The following is a 22,058-nucleotide window of genomic DNA, read 5'->3' on the forward strand; positions in this document are numbered from 1 at the left end:
AAATTTATTTTAAAATAATTTTAAAAATATACATATGCATTGAAATATATTAAACAAATATTTTTAAAATCCAAAAATTACTGTTGGACTTCAATTTTAACAAGAACCATGTATGGACAAGTTCAAACTTCAAGTCTAAATGCATGGAGGGTTACGTGACATGTGATCTTACTGTAGATAAATATTAAACTTTAAAAACATTTGTTTATTTCATGCTCAATGTTCAAAGGTTCGGGTACTTTTAATAAAGGAGTATTCATGTCCTTTGGTTTTAATATAGGTTATATTACATTTATATAATAGTTTAAATAATAAATGAAAGTGAAAGATGAGATAAAAAGTAAACAAACAAAAATAAATATAATTAGAATAATTAATGAAATTGATTTACATCCATTACAAGTTCAGTAAATTTAAAATTTTATATCTATAATAAAGTTTTTTTAAGAAATATGATAAATTATATTTAATCCTAAAATATAGAAAGATTAGTTTTCATAATAATGAAAAAAATCTAATACAATGAGAAAAATATAATGAAGATCTTCAATTCTAAGAGTTCCATTTCCTTTTTTCTTTCTGGTCCTGTTTTGCTCTCTTTAATTTTCATTTTTCTAACATGATAAAATAAAGGATGTAAATTTTGATATCAGCTAATCATCATTAGTTTTGCTCTGCAATTTGGGCATTATATATAGTGAACAAATCTCATTCGATAAACTGCCTAATCCTACAGACTGTTGCTGCTCAAAGTTTTTTATTTCGCTTATCAATATATTTTTCTTGATGTTCTTTTTTTCTACTAAGCAACCATATTCTCGCTTAATGGATTGCTCTCATCTCATGTCTATAAAATAAAATCTTAATGGATAAACACGGGATTAAATTCTAAATCTAATCTAAAAATTAAAAACCAAACACAACGAAGGAGAATTAGAAAACCATGTATTTTCTTTTCATTTTCTTACCAATGAAGCATTGGACACTTCTAAATGAGATGGCGTCAAACTTGCAGGCTCTTCAACAAGTTCGACACAAAATTATGTCTTGTACGAGAAAATTATAGATTCAACCCTTGTTGAAATTCAGTGGTAAAATCATCCAAATCAATCACATTTCTTTCACTTTTCAGTTCAGCCAGCTCTGAACTCAGTTCCGCAAGACGTTTCTGCAGTTTCTCGCCCTTATCAGGTAACTTAGAAATCATAGCCTGAAAAGGTTAACAAATAAAATCAATCCACTATATCTCGATTCAGAATTGGTCAATCCACACCACTATTCCATTTCTAAGGTTAGTTATTGAAATGAGTACTTTGTGTAATAACCATTTCCCATTTCCATACTTGACTTAATATACCCAAGTCATCTTCCACATGGGACAGGTAGACAGACATTGGATGGCATAAAACCTATAGTACAATTTGGCCACTTCTGAGATTCTTAGTCAAAATTGGTGTTAAATTACTATAGCTTGCAAAGAAGAATAACCAGAGTAGAGAATAATAATTAAACCATCTGAAAGAGAAAAGCATACCGCATTTGAGAGCGTTTGAGAGAGCCGATTAATTTTATCCTTGATTTCTGACTCGGTCAATTTACCAGCACTGCTAGGAGATGAACTTTTTTTGCTTGTGGTAACATTCTTAGGATTAAATGCAAACTCGGAGCTGCTTTAAAGCACAGATGGAAACAATCAAATCTAAACCAAAAGCCATCCTCCAATTTCTAAAAAATAGTGCAATGATAGCGTCGTACCCGTAAGTAATATGGTCATTTGAAGATGATCTCGAAGTCCCAATATACCTAGTCGCATGATTCCTGCAACCATTGCATTTATGGAACTTTAGGTTTGATAAACCAATTTGTAAAACATTAATAGTGAAAAAGAACGAGCACACACCTAAACGTAAAAAAAAGAAATAGCATTTTTAATTAGAGTTGATCCATGTAGCCAATGAGTTCACAGATTAACCCATTAGCCTACAAAAGAAATTAAAATAATATTATTTGCAAATTTATTTTTAACTATTTTGGATTTATAATGAAAAAAGCACAAGTTAAAAGAAATTTAACATGCGAAAAAATATTTACAAAATAAATAAAACATTCAGGCAAGTGCCGTTGGCCTATTGCAGGCATGCACGAAGCGATCTGTTTTAACTGTGCCTATGTGGTGGCTGCTGTGCAGGTGGATTTTCTAACCTAAAGAAGGACCATGTCCACAAAGCATTACCTTGTAACTTCATCATCCTCGAGTTCATCGCGAACCTGCGGCCCTGTCTTTGAAAACAGTAAACTGTGGTGACTAACTCCAGCTATGCCTTGACTCTTCAAGAACTCTATATGTGCTTTGAAAAAGTCATCACTGAAGGAAATACAAATAAGATTGAGTTCAATTTGCGTGTTCATCAGACTCAAGTTATTATAAAAGAATAAGTAATTACAATTTTCACAGCTTCCCTAAGGTTCTATTTTCAAAAATAGATTATATTTTGAAAAAAGGCAGTACCTAAAATACACTATTTTTTTCATATTATTAAATTTCCAAAATGAACACCAAAATGAGAAAATTTGAACAGGGTGGCATAAAGCACCGATGTACCTCACCGTACGTAAGTGAGAAAAGCTAAAGCACGTGTTAATTAATTACACCAAAACACATTTCCCAATTGTAGACTCATTACACTGTATATTGACGATCGTGCTCCTCATTCAATTGCCTTTGGGTAACAGATACATCGAATCCTTCTTTTGGAAGGCTGAAAAGCTCCCTAAGATCCTGCAAGGGATGCATGGAAAGATTACCCGAAATCACACCTTAGTGAACTTCCAAGTGCATTTTTCAACTAATAATACGTCCGACAAAATTATACCTGCTGGCTAAAGTACCGAATCTGTTCTTTCTTCTCGGTAGCAGTTTTGAATAATCCTCCCTTATATACCTAACATGCAATTTGTACGAAAAAAGTCGATCAATGTCTTCACCACATATTTGTTTGCCATGTAGTTCAATCAAAACAATGACATACATACCCACACACGCACATAGTTTCAAGTTTCTGCATGCATGCGCACGTGTATATATATATATATATATATATATATATATATGTATGTATATGTTTGCATATATGTTCATTGCATTGAGATGGGGAAACATTACCTGTTTCCTGTAGATCTTTTCTTCAACAGTTCCGCACGTCATTAGTCTATATACAATGACATCTTTCTTTTGCCCAATTCGATATGCACGGTCAACACTTTGATTATCCATACTGGTAGAAAAAAAAATCGTAGTGCTTTAAATGCAGCAAGAGCAAATTACCTCCCACAATTAATGAATCAAATTTTAAATTGTAGGTGGAAAAAAAATCCAAATATTCAAATTCGATCCATAATCATACTAATTAATATCACTTTAAGTTTAAGTTTATTTTAATGAATCTGATTCAAAACCAAATCTATATTTTTGGATTTTAAATCGAATCCAATGAATTGGATTTAGGTTATATATTTCTTTTATGAAATCGCTTGGTTAAAATATTGTTTGTGTGTGTGTGTGTGTGTTTATATTGTTAGTGATCAAAAAATGAGAAAAAGTAGTACATAAAGGGAAAAAAAGATAAAACTTCAATAAGAATTTCAAACACTTGTATCTTCTTGTTGAACCATTTGTTAGTAATCACTGTACATGGTCATTCCCTCTCCCAAAATTAACAATTTAATTCTGAATTATTTAGTAACAAATATTACCACATTAATTCAATTAGAACGTCATTTAAATTTAACATATATAATAGTCTCAATTTTATCCAAATTAAATGCATATGGATTTAATCAAATTTTAAATCCAAACTTAAACTAAATTAAAAAATCCAAATTAAATTTATCCAATTAAATAGATGTAAATGTCAAATGCAATGAGTTATATTGGATTTGGATTGGAATTTTAAAAGAATCTCATCCATGCCCACCCGTGACAAATTGTTAGAAAGAACAATAGGTTTAGCTAGCCAACCCTGACTTAATCTAGGGCCAGGTGCACAATAGCTTAATCTCTATTGGATTGGATGAGTATTATACAATAACGATCAAATGTAAAACAAGAAATAAAACAATTAATATTGACAGGACAAACTTTTAATTAGTTGTATGTATGGTGAAATCTTAGGACATTACTAAAGCCACTGGCAGAAACGGACAACAGGAGTAGAACACCAACAGGAGCAGTAGGTTATATAGTATTTTACCTATCTAGCTACTTTTACTCTCCTGAGTACCAAAAGGACAACATCTTAATTACCAATTCACTAGAAAAAAGATTAAATTAAAGATACTCTTTCATCGCTTTTACACTACACACAGTTCTAAAATAATCTTCTCAAACATAATAGGGAAACTAGGAAAAAGGTGTTTTAGCAAACATCTTTAGGATGTTCAAATAATGCTTTAGTCATTTATTTACTGACATAGCAGAGAACAATTAAGTGGATAACAGTTTCTAAATTAGAAAATACTAATAATGTCACTTCTTTTTGTATATTTATAACAAATTTAAAGTGCTTCAAGACACACCTTGGGTTCCAAGCAGGATCAACAACAATCACACGATCTGCTCTTGTAAGTGTAAGTCCCAAACCACCAACCTGAGACGTCAAGAGAAATATAGGAGCTCCAACACCTTCTTGGAAATCCTGAAATCCAAACAACAGGTGACCTATAAGACAGAAGAACATTTAAGGAATTAGCAAGCTTACTGAGTGCAAAGCACTTACATTGACAATCTTTAGTCTGTCATTGGCTTTTGTTGTGCCATCAATTCGTAAGAAGTCATAACCTTGGGACAGTAGGCATTCCTATAATCAAGCAGAAGAAAACCCTTAAATAAACTCTCATAGAAAATCATACATTAAAATAACGAAACGGGGAACTTTGAACGTCCTCCAACAAATACCTGCTGATCATTAAAACCAAAAAGATTATGAACACTGCATTTCCAGACATGATAATCCCCATGAAACAGTTGAACAACTGTTTGACTAATCCATGCTTCACAGACGAAATAAATGAAAAGCTTTTCAAAATAATAGATCAACCAACCTGAATAAGATTAAGCATCATGCGAGTCTGAGAAAATATAAGCACACAATGCCCTTCTGGGATCAAATTATCCTACAGCATAGAAAAAGAACTATGATATTATGCTGACAAGTAAACACCAGTAGTATACAAACTGCATGACCAACACTTACCAACAATGACATAATGAAGGAAATTTTGCATGACACGCCTTGTTCATCTTTAAACCTTTCTGTGTCACCAACATCGGCTATGTGCTTTGCTAATTTTGTTGCAACATTAGCTTCGTCTGGCTTTAGCATTGAGTCCATCCCTTCCAACACATCCTCAGCTGCCCGCTTGGTCAACAGAAGTGGATGATCACATATTTTCTTTAGAATCTGATTCGTTTAATTTTTTTTAAAAGACGAAAGTATTACTATACAAAAAGGAAAAGAAGAACAGAATATAATAGCACAACAAGATTGAGTGTAGCTCAAATAACACGACAAAAATTACCGTAAGGGCCGCCAGAGGTGAGCCATCAAATGCTGAGAGAACAATCTCACTCTTCAAAAATGCTTCATAAAGATACCGCTACATGAAATGAAAATTAAACAGTTATCAAAATTTGTTAGATTAACCTCGGAAGATAAAATGAAAAAATAACAAAGAATTGTATATTTAACCTGAACACTTGTCAATCGAAGCCACACAATGATCTCTTGTTTTTGAGAAAGTTTTGCAGTTGTTTTCTCAACATCTTGACTGAAAACCTCACTCTTCATTCGTCTTAAAAAGTAAGGCTGAATACGATCTCTTAGTTCCTGGTAAATAAGTAGCAGTCAAAATACTCAAGTCAAAGCGAAACTTGCTATTAATTGGTGATCGGAATATGAGAGATCACTACATAAATATAAATTACAATTTACAATGAAATCCATGATATATAATGATTGACCAAGGAACAGCTTGAAGTGGAAGAGTACAAAGCACATCTAATCATATTCATATACCTTTAATTGTATGTATTATAATGTGAGCTCAAGAACAAAAACAACGTAATACCTACTACTCGCCATCAAAAGCCAAAGGCCAAGTCACATGAACTATATTTGGAACACAAATAATCCTTACCTGTGCTATAGATGAACCAACACGTTTATCCCTGTCAGAAGCATGCTTGTCATTTCCACGGAGTATGGGCTTTTCAAATTTTTCTCTGAACCTGATAAGTTTCAATTTTATGTTATAACACCGTAATTAAATTAAGAATGTAGCCTGAAAATTATCATTACCATTTGTTGTCACCAAGCAAGTCTGGGCAACAGAAATTGAACAATGCCCACAACTCCTGTTAGGAAGTTTTAAGGATGACAACCATTAAACACGGAAAAATAACATAAATTTAAATCAATATTACAAAAAAAAATCAGAAAGATGTGATAAAAAAAAAAAAAAAACCATCTTAGAGATTATAACAAAAGAAAAATTACAACAAATAATACCTTAAGATTATTTTGCAACGGTGTGCCACTGATGATAATGCGATGAGCACTTGGTATTTCAAGCAAACTTTTAGCCCTTTGTGTGCTTGGGTTCTTTATAAGGTGTCCCTAAAGTTATAAGAAAAATTTGAAAAAAAAAAGAAGAAAATATTATGACATTTTGCAACAAGATTAATATAAGTATTTAAATTCAATGCCATATAGTTGAAATTTCTCCCTCTATAGAATGAAAATCATTATCAAATACTCTAAAACGGTCCCACAAAAGTCCCCACTAGTTAAATATGCAACAAGAAACGTAAAAGATGAGCTGATTACATTACTTTAGCATACCAGATAAAACTACACAGAAGTCAAATTTCACACTGAAAATCTGGAACCCGTTATTAATGACTTATAATTTTCTTTATGTCAAGATAAGCAAACAATAGATTGCAACCATGAATAACTGATATTTATACATATCTTGCTTCTGTTAAAACTAATTTAACACACTTCTCTGCTCAATTTTCACAATTCGTTTCAAACCTCCACTTCTCATTCAATTGGTGATATGCACTCTCTTACATTAAAGGGTGCTTAGGTTCTTGAAATGAAAAAAAGAATCAAAACTTTTCCCACCTATATCTTCTATTAAATCAACTGTATACACATCAAAATTTTCATTAAACCAACTGTATACACATCAAAATTTTTATAAGTAATCTATTCCATTGATCATCTGAGAAATACAAGATCCAAAAGCTACTGAGGAAAAGGCTAATCGACTGCAGGTAGACAGATCAGGTACCCAATTAAGTTTTAAGTGAAACAAGCTCACTTTTACCTCATCCAGTATCATGTAGTCCCATGTAGCGTCATCTTCACTTTCCTCGTCATTTAAATAATTACTCCCCCGTAAGGACTTAGAATTGTTGCGGACAATATCATAAGTTGTGAGAAGAACGCCTTTGTCCTAGAAGGAGACATGAAAACACAGTTGAAGTTGACAGAAACAAAGAACTCAGAAACATCAAAATACCACCATTCTCCATCAATCAACTAAAAGTCCACCGGTGAACAAAATTTAAAACAGTATTATTTTCCTTAATAAATTAAGGCAACTACCCCTACCATGAAATTCTTTTCCTTCCAATTCTTAAGCTCAGTTTTGAGTTACACACAAACACATTACATATTTCTTATCCTCACGGTGTTGAGCCACAAATATTTAATTTCAAGAAATTTCCAGTTTAATTAAAAAAATAAAGAACCAGAACCTGAAGTATATACTGAAGTTCGTATTCTCTGAGTTTTGCAGAAGTTCCACAATATCTGCGGGAAAGGACAAATAGTTGTTATTAGCGCAGAAAAGTTAACATTGCATGTTATAGATAAACCACTCAGATGAATGAAGTCAGGCAGCCTCACTCTCTTGTCTTCTCGGATAGACCCACAGCTGACAATTCTTTGATCCAATGGGGCAATAATGTTTTGGGAGCTACAACCAATGCCCTTCTTATTAAACGAGAATGAAACAGTCCAGCTAGAAAGCCACATATCTGAAAGAACTATCCAGTATTAGCAATCATATACCAGCTATTGCAAAATACTGTTTCTCAAGGTTCTGCTATTCATTTTCTTACCTGCATTGTTTTCCCCAAACCCATATCATCCCCCAAGATTCCCCCTTTTCCCAGACAATACAAAGACCAGAGCCACGTCAACCCCTCCCGCTGATGTGGATACAACATTTTCCCAATTTTAGCAGGCAACTTATAAGTTGACCTGGGTCCACTCAAAGTTATTGAACCATCATTCTCTGGCACAAAATTATCCATCACTTGAACCGAATCCTCTGAATCATACTCAGTACAGTCGCCATCTTCATTCTTATTACCCTCAGTCAAGCTCTCCTGCTGCGGAGAAAACGACGACCCTGCACTCCCATACTCTAAACCCTCATCATCGTGACTTTCTTTACCTGCAACCAAACCCTCAACACGATTCGGCCTCGGCTTCCTCTCAACCGATAGCAACTCAAACTTGGCGTTCAGTTCAGACAAAATATCCCTAATTTCATTCTTGCCCTCACTCTCCTCAATCTGGACGACGCTTCTGGGCACGGGAATCGGCGAATCAAGGTCGATCAGTTCATCAAACTTGGACTCATCAACCGCCACGCTTTTTCCGGCGTCTTCATGCACAATCTTACAGAGGCGCCGCCGTCCCTGTACTTTCACCTTCGTCGTCCTTTCTTCCTCTGAAACAAAAATATTAAAGTGAGGCAACAATATTTTTAACAACAGGGCTGATTGCAGATTAAAAAGTGAGGCAGAGAAGACAACACTTACTTGGGGAAAAATCAACCACGTCGGGTGGAGCTTCTTCTTCAAAAAACATCGGTCCGGGTTTCTCATCCGAGTTTTGCCCTAACAACCAAAACAATCGAGTATGTAGAGTTTCACGACGGCGCTGATTGCAAATTAATGTGAGCCAGAGAAGATAACACTTACCAGAGGAAGAACTAACCACGTTGGACGAACCTTCTTCTTCTTCTTCTTGCTCTTCTTCTTGAAAGATGATTGGCTTATGTTTCTTGTCCAAGTCTTGCCCTAATAATACGAATATTAATCGAGTGTGGCAGATTATAACGACGGTGATGATCGCAGATTGAAGTGAAGCAGAAAATATAGCACTTACTAGTAGTAGAAATATCGTTGAACGGAGCTACAACTTCTTCGGCTTCATGTACCTTGATCGGTTCGTGTTTCTCGTCCGATGCTAACCCTAACAGTAGTGAGAAGGTGAGAACAGGCGTGAGAAGTAAACAAGCGAGATTGGATGGTAGAATGAAAGTACCGATTGGAGAATCGAAGTCGGTGATTGCGGAAAATTGAGGAATGTTTTGGTGTTGTTGTTTCCTCGTGGAGGATTCGATCGATTCTTCATCTGCAAAGAGAAGAGGTAGGTTGATGAGAAAGAAAATAAAATGGAGAAAGAAAGAAGTGAAACGTTACCGAAACGTTTGGAAGAGGGTTTGGGGGGAGCGGAATGTTCTTGGAGGAAGCGATAGTGACTATCATTGAGACTCATTGGTTTCTTGGAGCTCTTGTTGTTCGCCATTGTTGCTGTGTCTTCTCTTCTCCCGCTTTCTTAGAAGTTTTTGAATTTAAACAAAGTTAAGGAAGGAACATGCTCTTGCTTTAGCTCTTCTTGAACTAGCTATTTAACGTTGTCATTCAATGAAATGTTATATAACTTCATTTTCAATATTTTTTTTCATTATTAAAAATTACTTCAAAATTTGTATAAATCTCATATCGTATACATCAAAGAGAAGAATTAACATATCATAATATTTGAAACATCCAAGGTAAGAAAATTCATCTATAAATTAAGGTTGATTGAGTAAATATACACTAAATAAATAAGTTCTTGTTATAGCTTTTATTCAAAAGGAAATCATTATTTTATATTATTGTGATTTATTTTAAAAATTTTAAAATTTTATTTGTTCACCAAAGTAACTAGAAAAGCTAATAATCTTTATTAAAAATGAATAACATATATATAATTAAACTGACGTTTGATCAAGAAAATAATAATAAGAAAAAAAGTGTAAAAATAAATAATTTAAGAAATTAATGAAAATGAAAAGTTAAAAAAAATTAAGAAAAGTTAAAAAACAGAATCCAATAAAAAGATTTTAAAAATCTTGAGAGAATAACTAATTATGATGTTTAAAATTTTACAAAACAAAATATACCAAGATAATTCAAGTTTCAAAAATAATTTTTGAAGTTGATAAAAACATAAAAAATTTATTCAAAAAATTGAGAAAATAAAATTCAATAATATAATAATAAATAAAAAACAATTGATTCAAGAAGTTAATGAAAACAATGATTTATAAAGAAATTAAGAAAATTGATAAAATGGAAATCAAGAAAAAAAAATTAAAAACTTTAAGAAAATAACTCAATATGATGATTAAAAATTTTCAACACAAAATTCAAGAACACAGTTAGAGATTAAAAAAGATCAAGAAGATGATAACAACTCTAAAAAAGAGTTGAAAAAAATTAAGAAAATAAAATTCAAGAAAAGAACAATAAGTAAAAAAGTGTAAAAATAAATAATTCAATAAGTTAATTAAAATGAGGAATTAAAAAAATTACAAAAAGTGATAAAATAGAATCCAAGAAAAAAATTTAAAAAACTTTAAGAGAATAACTCATTATAATGTTTAAAATTTCACAAAAAAAAAAAATACAATAAGATAATTAGAGTTTCAAAAAATTTCAAAAGTTGATAAAAAAATAGAAATGAAGAAAAAAAAGTTTTAAAATAAATAATTCAAGAAGTTAATGAAAATGAGGAGTTAAAAAATTAAGAAAAGTGATAAAATAGAATTCAAAATAAAATTTAAAAAAACTTTCAGAGAATAACTCATTATGATGTTTAAAATTTCACAAAACGAAATACAAGAAGATAATTCGAGTTTCAAAAACAATTTATGAAATTGATAAAAACTTTAAAAAAATATTCAAAGAAATAGAGAAAATAAAATTCAATAATATAATAATAAAAAATAAAAAATAAAAAATAATCAATTCAAGAAGTTAATGAAAACAATGAGCTATAAAGAAAATAAGAAAATTGAGAAAATGAAAATCAAGAAAAACAATTCAAAAACTTTAAGAGAAAAACTCAATATGATGATTAAAATTTTTCAAGATAAAATTCAATAACACAATTAGAGATTAAAAAAGGATGAAGAAGATGATAACAACTTTAAAAAAGAATTCAAAAAAATTAAGAAAATAAAATTAAAGAAAAGAACAATAAGCAAAAAAAATGTTAAAAAAAATAATTCAAGAAGCTAATGAAAATGAGGAGTTAAAAAATTAAGAAAAGTGATAAAATAGAATTCAAGAAAAAATTTAAAAAACTTTGAAGTTGATTCGAGTTTCAAGAAGATAATTCGAGTTTCAAAAACAATTTATGAAGTTGATAAAAACTTTAAAAAATTATTCAAAGAACTAGAGAAAATAAAATTCAATAATATAATAATAAATAATAAAAATAATCAATTGAATAAGTTAATGAAAACAATGAGTTATAAAGAAATTAAGAAAATTGAGAAAATGAAAATAAGAAAAAGAATTCAAAAACTTTAAGAGAATAACTCTATGATGATTAAAAATTTTACAGACAAAATTCCAAAGCACAATTATATATTAAAAAAGGATTAAGAAGATGATAAAAACTTTAAAAAAAAATTAAAAAAAATCAAGAAAATAATGATAAATCAAATTAAAGAAAAGAACAATAGATAAAAAAAGAGTAAAAATAAATAATTCAATAAGTTAATTAAAATGATGAGTTAAACAAATTAAGAAAATTTACAAAATTGAATTCAAGAAAAATAATTTAAAGACTTTGAGAGATGAAGTTATTAAGGTTATTAGAAATTAAAAAAAAAAATTAGACATTCAAAAAGAATTGAAAAAGATGATAACAAAATACAAGAAAGAAATAAAAAATTGGTAAACAAAAAAATAAGAAGAAACAATCAATTAAAAAAATCTTAAAGAAAAAACATTTAAAAAATTTAAGAGAACAACTTCATATGATCATTAAATTTTCACAAAATAAAATTCAAGAACATAATTAGAGATTAAAAAATTATCAAGAAGATGATAACAATCTTAAAAAAGAATTCAAAAAATTTAAGAAACTAAAATTCAAGAAAAAAACAATAAGTAAATAAAGTGTAAATATAAATAATTAAAGAAGTTAATGAAAATAACAAGTTAAAAAGAATTAAGAAAAGTGAGAAAATAAAATCTAAGAAAAAGAATTTTAAAACATTAAGAGAAGTACCCAATGTGATGAATAAAATTTCGCAAAACAAAGTTGAAGAACATAACTATAGATTTAAAAATGATCAAGAAAATGATAACAACTTTAAAAAAGAATTCAAAAAAAAATCAAAAAATAAAATTCCAAAAAAGAACAATGAGTAAAAAAAGTGTACAAAAAAAATTCAAGAAGATAATGAAAATGCCAAATTAAAAAAAAATTAAGAAAAATGAGAAAATAGAATTAAAGATTTTTTTTAAAAAAAGTTTAAAAGAACAACTCAATATATGATGATTAAAATTTCACAAAAAGAAAATTCAATAACATAATTAGAGATTAAAAAAGGATTAAGAAGATGATAACAAGTTTAAAAAGGAATTCAAAAAAATTAAGAAAATAAAATTTAAGAAAAGAACAATAGATAAAAAAGAGTAAAAATAAATAATTCAAGAAGTTAATTAAAATGATGAGTTAAAAAAATTAAGAAAATTTACAAAATTGAATTCAAGAAAAATAATTTAAAGACTTTGAGAGATGAAGTTATTAAGGTCATTAAAAATAAAAAAAAAAGGAATTTAGACATTCAAAAATATTTGAAATAGATGATAACAAAATACAAGAAAGAAATAAAAGATTGGTAAACAAAAAATTAAGAAGAAACAATTAATTAAAAAAATGTTAAAGAAAAAACATTTAAAAACTTTAACAGAACAACTCCATATGATCATTAAAATTTCACAAAATAAAATTCAAGAACATAATTAGAGATTAAAAAAGGATCAAGAAGATGATAAGAACCTTAAAAAAAATTCAAAAAATTAAAAAAATAAAATTCAAGAAAAGAACAATAAGTAAATAAAGTGTAAATATAAATAATTAAAGAAGTTAATGAAAATGACAAGTTAAAAAGAATTAAGAAAAGTAAGAAAATAAAATTTAAGAAAAAGAATTTTAAAACTTAAATAGAAGTACCCAGTGTGATGAATAAAATTTCACAAAACAAATTTCAAGAACATAATTATAGATTTAAAAATGATCAAAAAGATGATAACAACTTTAAAAATAATTCAAAAAAGTTAAAAAAATAAAATTCAAGAAAATAACAATGAGAAAAAAAAGTGTAAAACAAAATCATGAAGCTAATGAAAATGACAAGTTAAAAAAAAATTAAGAAAAGTGAAAAAATAGAATTAAAGAAAAAGATTTAAAAATATTTTAAAAGAACAACTCAATATGATGATTAAAATTTCACATAAATAAATACAAGAAGATAAATAGAGTTTCAAAAGCAACTTTTGAAGTTGACAAAAACTTTAAAAAATTATTGAAAAAAATAAGAAAATAAAATTCAATAAAAGAATAATAAATAAAAAAAGAATAAAAATAATCAATTCAAGAAGTTAAAGAAAACAATGAGTTATAAAGAAATTAAGAAAATGAAAATCAAGAAAAAGAATTTAAAATCTTTAAGAGAATAACTTATTATGATGATTAAAAATTTTCAGGACAAAATTCAAGAACACAATAAGAGATTAAAAAATGATCAAGAAGATGATAACAACTTAAAAAAATTAAAAAAATAAGAAAATAAAATTCAAGAAAAGAACAATAAGTAAAAAAAGTGTACAAAAAATCAATTCAAGGGGTTAATGAAAATGATGAGTTATAACTAAATTAAGAAAATTGAGAAAATAAAAATCAAGAAAAAAAAATTTAAAAACTTTAAAGAAAAACTCAATATGACGATTAAAATTTTTCAAGACAAAATTGAAGAACACAATTAGAAATTAAAAAAGAATCAAGAAGATTATAATAACTTTAAAAAAAAATTCAAAAAAATTAAGAAAATAAAATTGAAGAAAAGAACAATAAGTAAAAAATTTGTAAAAATAAATAATTAAATAAGTTAATAAAAATGACGAATTAAAAAAAATTAAGAAATGTGAGAAAATAGAATTAAAGAAAAAGATTTCAAAAAGTTTAAAAGAATAACCCAATATGATGATTAAAAAAAGAGATGAGGTTAATTAAAAAGAGTTAAAAAAATGATGAAAAAATAAGAAAATAAGAAAAAAATAATTTTAAATATCAAAAAATTGATAAAAAAGAGTAAAAACAAATAATTCAAGAAGTTAATTAAAATGATGAGTTAAAAAAAATAAGAAAATTTACAAAATTGAATTCAAGAAAAACAATTTTAAGAGATGAAGTTATTAAGGTTATTAAAGCTTAAAAAAGAAGAATTTAGAAATTCAAAAAGAATTGAAAAAGATGATAACAACATACAAGAAAGCATTAAAAGATTGGTAAACAGAAAATTAAGAATAAAACAATTAATTAAAAAATTCTTAGAGAAAATTTTTGAAAACATGAAATTCAAGAACACAATATAAAAATTGAAATATTCAAAAGGATAAGATTCAAGAACAAGAAAAAATTTAATGAATAAAATATTCAAGAAAGATAAGATAAAAATTTGTAAACAAGTTTGAACAAAAACGATGATAAAGAAGATTAGAGATTAGAAAAGTATAAAGAAGATGATAAAACTTTAAAACGGAATTCAAAAAAAGAAGAAAAAAAAATTCAAGAAAAAAAAAACAAGTAAAAAATAAATAAAAAATAAATAATTTAAGAAGATAATGAAAATGAATAAAATTAAGAAAAGTTCAAGAACAAAATTAGATATTTAAAAATATCAAAAAGATGATAACAACTTTAAAAAAGAATTCAAAAAATTAAGAAAATAAATTTCAAGAAAAGTACAATGACTAAAAAAAAGTGGACAAAAAATTCTAAGAAGTTAATAAAAATGATGAGTTAAAAAAAATTAAGAAAAATGAGAAAACATAATTAAAGAAAAGAATTTTAAAAAGTTTAAAAGAACAACTCAATATGATGATTAAAATTTCACAAAAACAAAATTCGAGAACATAATTAGAGATTAAAAAAGGATCAAGAAGATGATAACTTTAAAAAGAAATTCAAAAAAATTAAGAAAATAAAATTCAAGAAAAGAACAATAGATAAAAAAAGATTAAAAATAAATAATTTAAGAAATTAATTAAAATGATGAGTTAAAAAAGTTAAAAAAATTTACAAAACTGAATTCAAGAAAAATAATTTAAAGACCCTGAGAGATGAAGTTATTAAGGTTATCAAAAAAAAAAAGAATTTATACATTCAAAAAGAATTGAAAAAGACCATAACAAAATACAATAAAGAAATAAAAGATCGGTAAACAAAAAAATAAGAAGAAACAATTAATTAAAAAAATTCTTAAAGAAAAAACATTTAAAAACTTTAAGAAAAACATTAAAATTTCACAAAACAAAATTTAAGAACATAATTAGAGACTAAAAAATGATTAAAAAGGTGATAACAACCTTAAAAAAATTCAAAAAAATTAAGAAAATAAAATTCAAGAAAATAACAATAAGTAAATAAAGTGTAAATATAAATAATTAAAGAAGTTAATGAAATTGACAAGTTAAAAAGAATTAAGAAAAGTGAGAAAATAAAATCCAAGAAAAAGAATTTTAAAACTTTAATAGAAGTATCCAATGTGATGAATACAATTTCACAAAACAAAGTTCAAGAACATAATTATAGATTTAAAAATGATCAAAAAGATGATAACAACTTTAAAAAAAAATTCAAAAAAATTAAGAAAATGAAATTCAAGAAAATAACAATGAGTAAAAAAAGTGTAAAAAAAATCAAAAAGTTAATGAAAATGACTAGTTAAAAAAAATTAAGTGAGAAAATAAAATTCAAGAAAAATATTGTAAAAAGTTTAAAAGAACAACTTAATATGATGATTAAAATTTCACAAAACAAAATACAAGAACACAATAAGAGATTAAAAAATGATCAAGAAGATGATAATAACTTGAAAAAAGAAATCAACAAAAAATAGAAAATAAAATTCAAGAAAAAAACCGTAAGTAAAAAAAGTGTAAAAATAAGTAATTGAAGAAGTTAATGAAAATAACGAATTAAAAAATTAAGAAAAGTGAGAAAATAAAATTCAAGAACAAAATTTTAAAAAGATTAAGAGAATAACTCATTATAATGATTAAATTTTTCAAAACAAAATTCAAGAATAGAATTAGAGATTAAAAAGAATGAAGAAGATGATAAAACTTCAAAAAAGAATTCAAAAAAATAAAATAAAATAAAAATTCAAGAAAAGAACAATAAGTAACAAAAAATGTAAAAATAAATAATAAAGAAGCTAATGAAAATGACTAGTTAAAAAGAATTAAGAAAAGTGAGAAAATAAAATTTAAGAAAAAGATTTTGAAAAATTTAAGAAAAGAACTCAATATGATGATGAAAATTTTTCAAGACAAAAATCAAGAATACAATTAGAGATTAAAAAAGAATGAAAAAGATGATAAAAGTTAAAAAATGAATTAAGAAAATAAAATAAAATTCAAGAACAGAACAATAAGTAAAAAAAGTGTAAAAATAAATCATTCAAGAAGCTAATGAAAATGACGAGTTAAAATAAATTATGAAAAGTTAGATAATAAAATTCAACAAAAAGATTTTAAAAAGTTTAAGAGAAAAACTAAATATGGTGATTAAAATTTTTCAAGACAAAATTCGAGAAAACAATTAGAGATTAAAAAAGTATAAAGAATTATTCAAAAAAAATGAGAAAAGAAATCAATAAAATAATAATAACTAAGAAAATGAATAAAATAATCAATTCAAGAAGTTAATGAAAACAATGAGTTATAAAGAAATTAAGAAAATTGAGAAAATGAAAATCAAGAAAAAGAATTTAAAAACTTTAACAGAAAAATTATATATGATGATTAAAATTTTTCAAGACAAAATTTAAGAACACAATAAAAGATTAAAAAATGACCAAGAAGATGATAAGAACTTTAAAAACGAATTTAAAAAAATAAAATTCAAGAAAAGAACAATAAGTAAAAAAAGTTTAAAATAAATAATTCAAGAAGTTAATGAAAATGATGAGTTAAAAAATTAAGAAAAGTGAGAAAATAGAATTCAAGAAAAATATTTTAAAAAATTTAATGAGGAGATCAAAAATATTAAGAATAGTGAGAAAATAAAATTCAAGATAAAAAATTTAAAAACTTTAAGAAAATAACTCATTATGATGTTTAAAATTTCACAAGACAAAATACAAGAAGATAATTAGAGTTTCAAATGAAACTTATGAAGTAGATAAAACTTTAAAAAATAATTCAAAAAATTGAGAAAATAAAATTTAATTAAAGAATAAAAATAACCAATTCAAGAAGTTAAAGAAAACAATGAATTATAAAGAAATTAAAAAACTGAGAAAATGGAAATGAAGAAAATAAGAGAAAAACTTGATATGATTATTGAAATCTTTAAGGACAAAATTCAATAACACAATAAGAGATTAAAAAAGCATCAAGAAGATGAAAACAACTTTAAAAAAGAATTCAAATAAAAATAAGAAAATAAAATTCAAGAAAAGAACAATAAGTAAAAAAATGTAAAAATAAATAATTGAAAAAGTTAATGAAAATAACGCGTTAAAAAAATTAAGAAAAATAACAAAATAGAATTTAAGAAAAAAAATTTAAAAATTTGAGAGAAGAACTTGTTATGATGTTTAAAATTTCACAAAACAAAATACAAGATAATTAGAGTTTCAAAAACAATTTAAAAAATTGAGAAAATGAAAAAGAAGAAAAATAATTTAAAAACTTTAAGAGAAAAATTATAGATGATGATGGAAAATTTTCAAGACAAAATTCAAGAATACATTAGAGATTAAAAAAAATCAAGAAGATAACAATTTTAAAAAATAATTTTAAAAAATAAATAAAATAAAATTCAAGAAAAGACAAAAACGTAAAAAAAGTATAAAAATAAATAATGAAAATGACGGGTTAAAAAGATTAAAAAAAGTGAGAAAATAGAATTAAAAAAAAATATTTTTAAAAGTTAAAAAAAAATAACTCAATATGGTGTTTAAAATTTCACAAAAACAAAATTCAAGAATATAATTAGAGACTAAAAAAGATCAAGATGATAATAACTTTAAAAAGGAATTCCAAAAAATTTTGAAAATAAAATTTAAGAAAATAACAATAGATAAAAAAAGAGTAAAAATAAATAATTTAAGAAGTTAATTAAAATGATGAGTTAAAGAAAAAATTAATTAAAAAATTCTTAAAAAAAAATTTGAAAACGTGAAATTGAAGAAAACAATATAAAAAAGGAAATATTCAAAAAGAAAAGATTCAAGAACAAGAAAAACTTTAATGAATAAAATATTTAAGAAGGATAAGATAAAAATTTGTAAACAAGTTTCAACAAAAGAATTATAAATAAATGAAGAATAAAAATAAATAAGCCAAAAAGTTAAAAAAAAAAAAGAATTAAAAAGAAATTAAGAAAATTTAGAAAATAAAATTAGAAAAAATTATTTAAAGATTTTAAGAGAATAATTAAATAAAATGATTAAAAATTCACAAAATAAAATAAAAGAAGATAATTAGAATTTCAAAAACAATTTATGAAGTGAATAAAAATTTTAAAAAATGATTAAAAAAATAGAGAAAATAAAGAACCAGAACCTGAAGTATGCACTGAAGTTCATATTCTTTTGCAGAAGTTCCACAATATCTGCGGGAAAGGAGAAATAGTTGTTGTTATTAGCACAGAAAAGTTTCAACATTGCATGTTATAGATAAACCACTCACTCTCTTGTCTTCTCGGATAGACCCACAGCTGACAATTCTTTGATCCAATGGGGCAATAATGTTTTGGGAGCTACAACCAATGCCCTTCTTATTAAACGAGAATGAAACAGTCCAGCTAGAAAGCCACATATCTGAAAGAACTATCCAGTATTAGCAATCATATACCAGCATTGCAAAATACTATTTCTCAAGGTTCTGTTATTCATTTCCTTACCTGCATTGTTTTTCCCAAACCCATATCATCCCCCAAGATTCCACCTTTTCCCAGACAATGCAAAGACCAGAGCCACGTCAACCCCTCCCGCTGATGTGGATACAACATTTTACCAATTTTAGTACAGTCGCCATCTTCATTCTTATTACCCTCAGCCAAGCTCTCCTGCTGCGGAGAAAACGAAGACCCTGCACCATACTCTAAACCCTCATCATCGTGAATTTCTTCACCTGCAACCAAACCCTCAACACGCTTCGGCCTCGGCTTCCTCTCAACCGATAGCAACTCAAACTTGGCGTTCAGTTCAGACAACACTTACCAGAGGAAGTGTAGATTTTCACGACGGCGCTGATTGCAAATTAATGTGAGCCAGAGAAGATAACACTTACCAGAGGAAGAACTAACCACGTTGGACGAACCTTTTTCTTCTTCTTGCTCTTCTTCTTGAAAGATGATTGGCTTATGTTTCTTGTCCAAGTCTTGCCCTAATAATACGAATATTAATCGAGTGTGGCAGATTATAACGACGGTGATGATTGCAGATTGAAGTGAAGCAGAAAATATAGCACTTACTAGTAGTAGAAATATCGTTGAACGGAGCTACAACTTCTTCGGCTTCATGTACCTTGATCGGTTCGTGTTTCTCGTCCGATGCTAACCCTAACAGTAGTGAGAAGGTGAGAACAGGCGTGAGAAGTAAACAGCGAGATTGGATGGTAGAATGAAAGTACCGATTGGAGAATCGAAGTCGGTGATTGCAGAAAATTGAGGAATGTTTTGGTCTTGCTGTTTCCGGGTGGAGGATTCTTCATCTGCAAAGAGAAGAGGTAGGTTGATGAGAAAGAAAATAAAATGGAAAAAGAAAGAAGAAAAGAGAAAGAAGTGAAACATTTGGAAGAGGGTTTGGGGCGAGCGGAATGTTCTTGGAGGAAGCGATATCATTGAGACTCATTGGTTTCTTGGAGCTCTTGTTTTTAGCCATTGTTGTTGTGTCTTCTCTTCTCCTGCTTTTATAGAAATTTTTGAATTTGAACAAAGTTACGAAAGGAACGTGCTCTTGCTTCTTGAACTAGCTATTTAACGTTGTCATTCAATGAAATGATATATAATTTCGTTTTCAATGAAATGTTATATAATTTCATTTTCAATATATATTTTTTTTCATTATTAAAAATTACTTGAAATTTGTATAAATCTCATATCATATACACCAAAGAGAAGAATTAACATATCATAATATTTGAAAAATATAAATTAAGGTTGATTGAGTAAATATACACTAAATAAATATGTTCTTGTTGTAGCTTTTATTCAAAAGGAAATCATTCTTTTATATTATTGCGATTTATTTTAAAATTTTATTTGTTCACCAAATAACTAGGAAATATAATAATCTTTATTAAAAATGAATAACGTATATAATTAAACTGAGCGTATCAAGAAAATAACAATAAGAAAAAAAAGTGTAAAAATAAATAATTCAAGAAATTAATAAAAATTAAGAAAAGTGAGAAAATAGAATTAAAAAAAAAATTTTAAAAACTTTGAGAGAATAACTCATTATGATGTTTAAAATTTCACAAAACAAAAATACACAAAGATAATTAGAGTTTCAAAAACAATTTTTGAAGTTGATAAAAACTTAAAAAAATTATTTAAAAGAATTGAGAAAATAAAATTCAATAATATAATAATAAATAACAAATAATAAAAAATAATCAATTCAAGAAGTCAATGAAAATAATCAATTAAAAAGAAATTAAGAAAATTGAGAAAATAAAAATCAAGAAAAAGAATTCAAAAAATTTAAGAGAATAACTCAATATGATGATTAAAATTTTTGAACACAAAATTCAAGAACACAATTAAATATTAAAAAAGAATCAAACTAACAACTTTAAAAAATAATTCAAAAAAATAAAAATAAAATTCAAGAAAAGAACAATAAGTTAAAAAATGTAAAAATAAGTAATTCAATAAGATAATTAAACTGAAGAGTTAAATTTGTTTTTAAAAAGCGATAAAATAGAATTCAAGAAAAAGAATTTAAAAACTTTAAGAGAAGAACTCCTTAAGTTTCAAAAACAATTTAAAAAGTTAATAAAAACTTTAAAAAAATCAAAAAAATTGAGAAAATAAAATTCAATAAAAGAATAATAAATAAACAAAAAGAATAAAAATAATCAATTCAAGAAATTAATGAAAACAATGAGTTATAAAGAAATTAAGAAAATTTAGAAAATGAAAATCAAGAAGAAGAACTCAATGTGATGATTAAAATTTTTTAAGACAAAATTCAAGAACATAATTAAAGATAAAAAAGGATCAAAAAGATAATAATAACTTTAAAAAAGAATTCAAAATATTAGTATTATTAAGAGTTTTAGAATTGTAAAAAAGTAATCTGACACCGCCCACCACAGGTTATACTATTCTAATTAATTAAAATTGAACTTATATATTTTAATAAGTTAAATTACAAAACTATTACATATTTATATTTTTAAATTATATAATATAATAAAGTTAACATGTGAGTTGAAAATGTTACTTAAGTCATCAAATTTTGACGGGTTAATGTGTGAGATGCTTATTTTAGTTATTATTGGTTATAAAAGAGGTTATTTGGAAATCATGTTAAAAGAAAGTTTTGCCGAGCTTAAACTATTTATCTCACAATAATAAATTAGGTAATTAGATGTATAGAGCAAA

General features: G+C 26.4%; 1 protein-coding gene and 1 long non-coding RNA gene across 4 annotated transcripts; both read right to left on the bottom strand.

Annotated features, from left to right (window-relative positions):
- Nucleotides 1–928: 928 nt before the first annotated feature.
- LOC114175784 (protein CHROMATIN REMODELING 24) lies at nt 929–20,278 on the bottom strand. Of its 3 annotated transcripts, none has more exons than XM_028060582.1 (25): nt 9,566–9,747; nt 9,408–9,497; nt 9,249–9,335; nt 9,062–9,160; nt 8,900–8,977; nt 8,192–8,808; nt 7,977–8,107; nt 7,826–7,880; nt 7,393–7,521; nt 6,567–6,674; nt 6,357–6,412; nt 6,196–6,286; nt 5,748–5,885; nt 5,578–5,655; nt 5,253–5,459; nt 5,101–5,172; nt 4,776–4,856; nt 4,576–4,694; nt 3,164–3,275; nt 2,874–2,942; nt 2,685–2,779; nt 2,234–2,365; nt 1,756–1,818; nt 1,535–1,667; nt 929–1,210 (listed from the first exon to the last, which is right to left on the bottom strand). In XM_028060582.1, the coding sequence occupies exons 1-25, from the start codon at nt 9,669–9,671 to the stop codon at nt 1,061–1,063; spliced, it is 3,096 nt and encodes a 1,031-aa protein (XP_027916383.1). In that variant the 5' UTR covers nt 9,672–9,747; the 3' UTR covers nt 929–1,060. The 3 variants fall into 3 exon arrangements, with proteins under 3 accessions (XP_027916383.1, XP_027916384.1, XP_027916385.1); XM_028060583.1 differs by having other exon boundaries at nt 9,572–9,744; XM_028060584.1 differs by lacking the exons at nt 9,062–9,160; nt 9,249–9,335; nt 9,408–9,497; nt 9,566–9,747 and adding exons at nt 19,736–19,831; nt 19,920–20,006; nt 20,078–20,278.
- LOC114175785 lies at nt 19,034–19,358 on the bottom strand. Its single transcript, XR_003602908.1, has 3 exons — nt 19,347–19,358; nt 19,133–19,263; nt 19,034–19,055 (listed from the first exon to the last, which is right to left on the bottom strand). It is a non-coding gene; the product is annotated as an uncharacterized LOC114175785 (long non-coding RNA).
- Nucleotides 20,279–22,058: the final 1,780 nt, after the last annotated feature.

The sequence above is a fragment of the Vigna unguiculata genome, chromosome 3 (genome assembly GCF_004118075.2).
Source record: "Vigna unguiculata cultivar IT97K-499-35 chromosome 3, ASM411807v1, whole genome shotgun sequence".
Taxonomy (NCBI): Eukaryota; Viridiplantae; Streptophyta; class Magnoliopsida; order Fabales; family Fabaceae; genus Vigna; species Vigna unguiculata.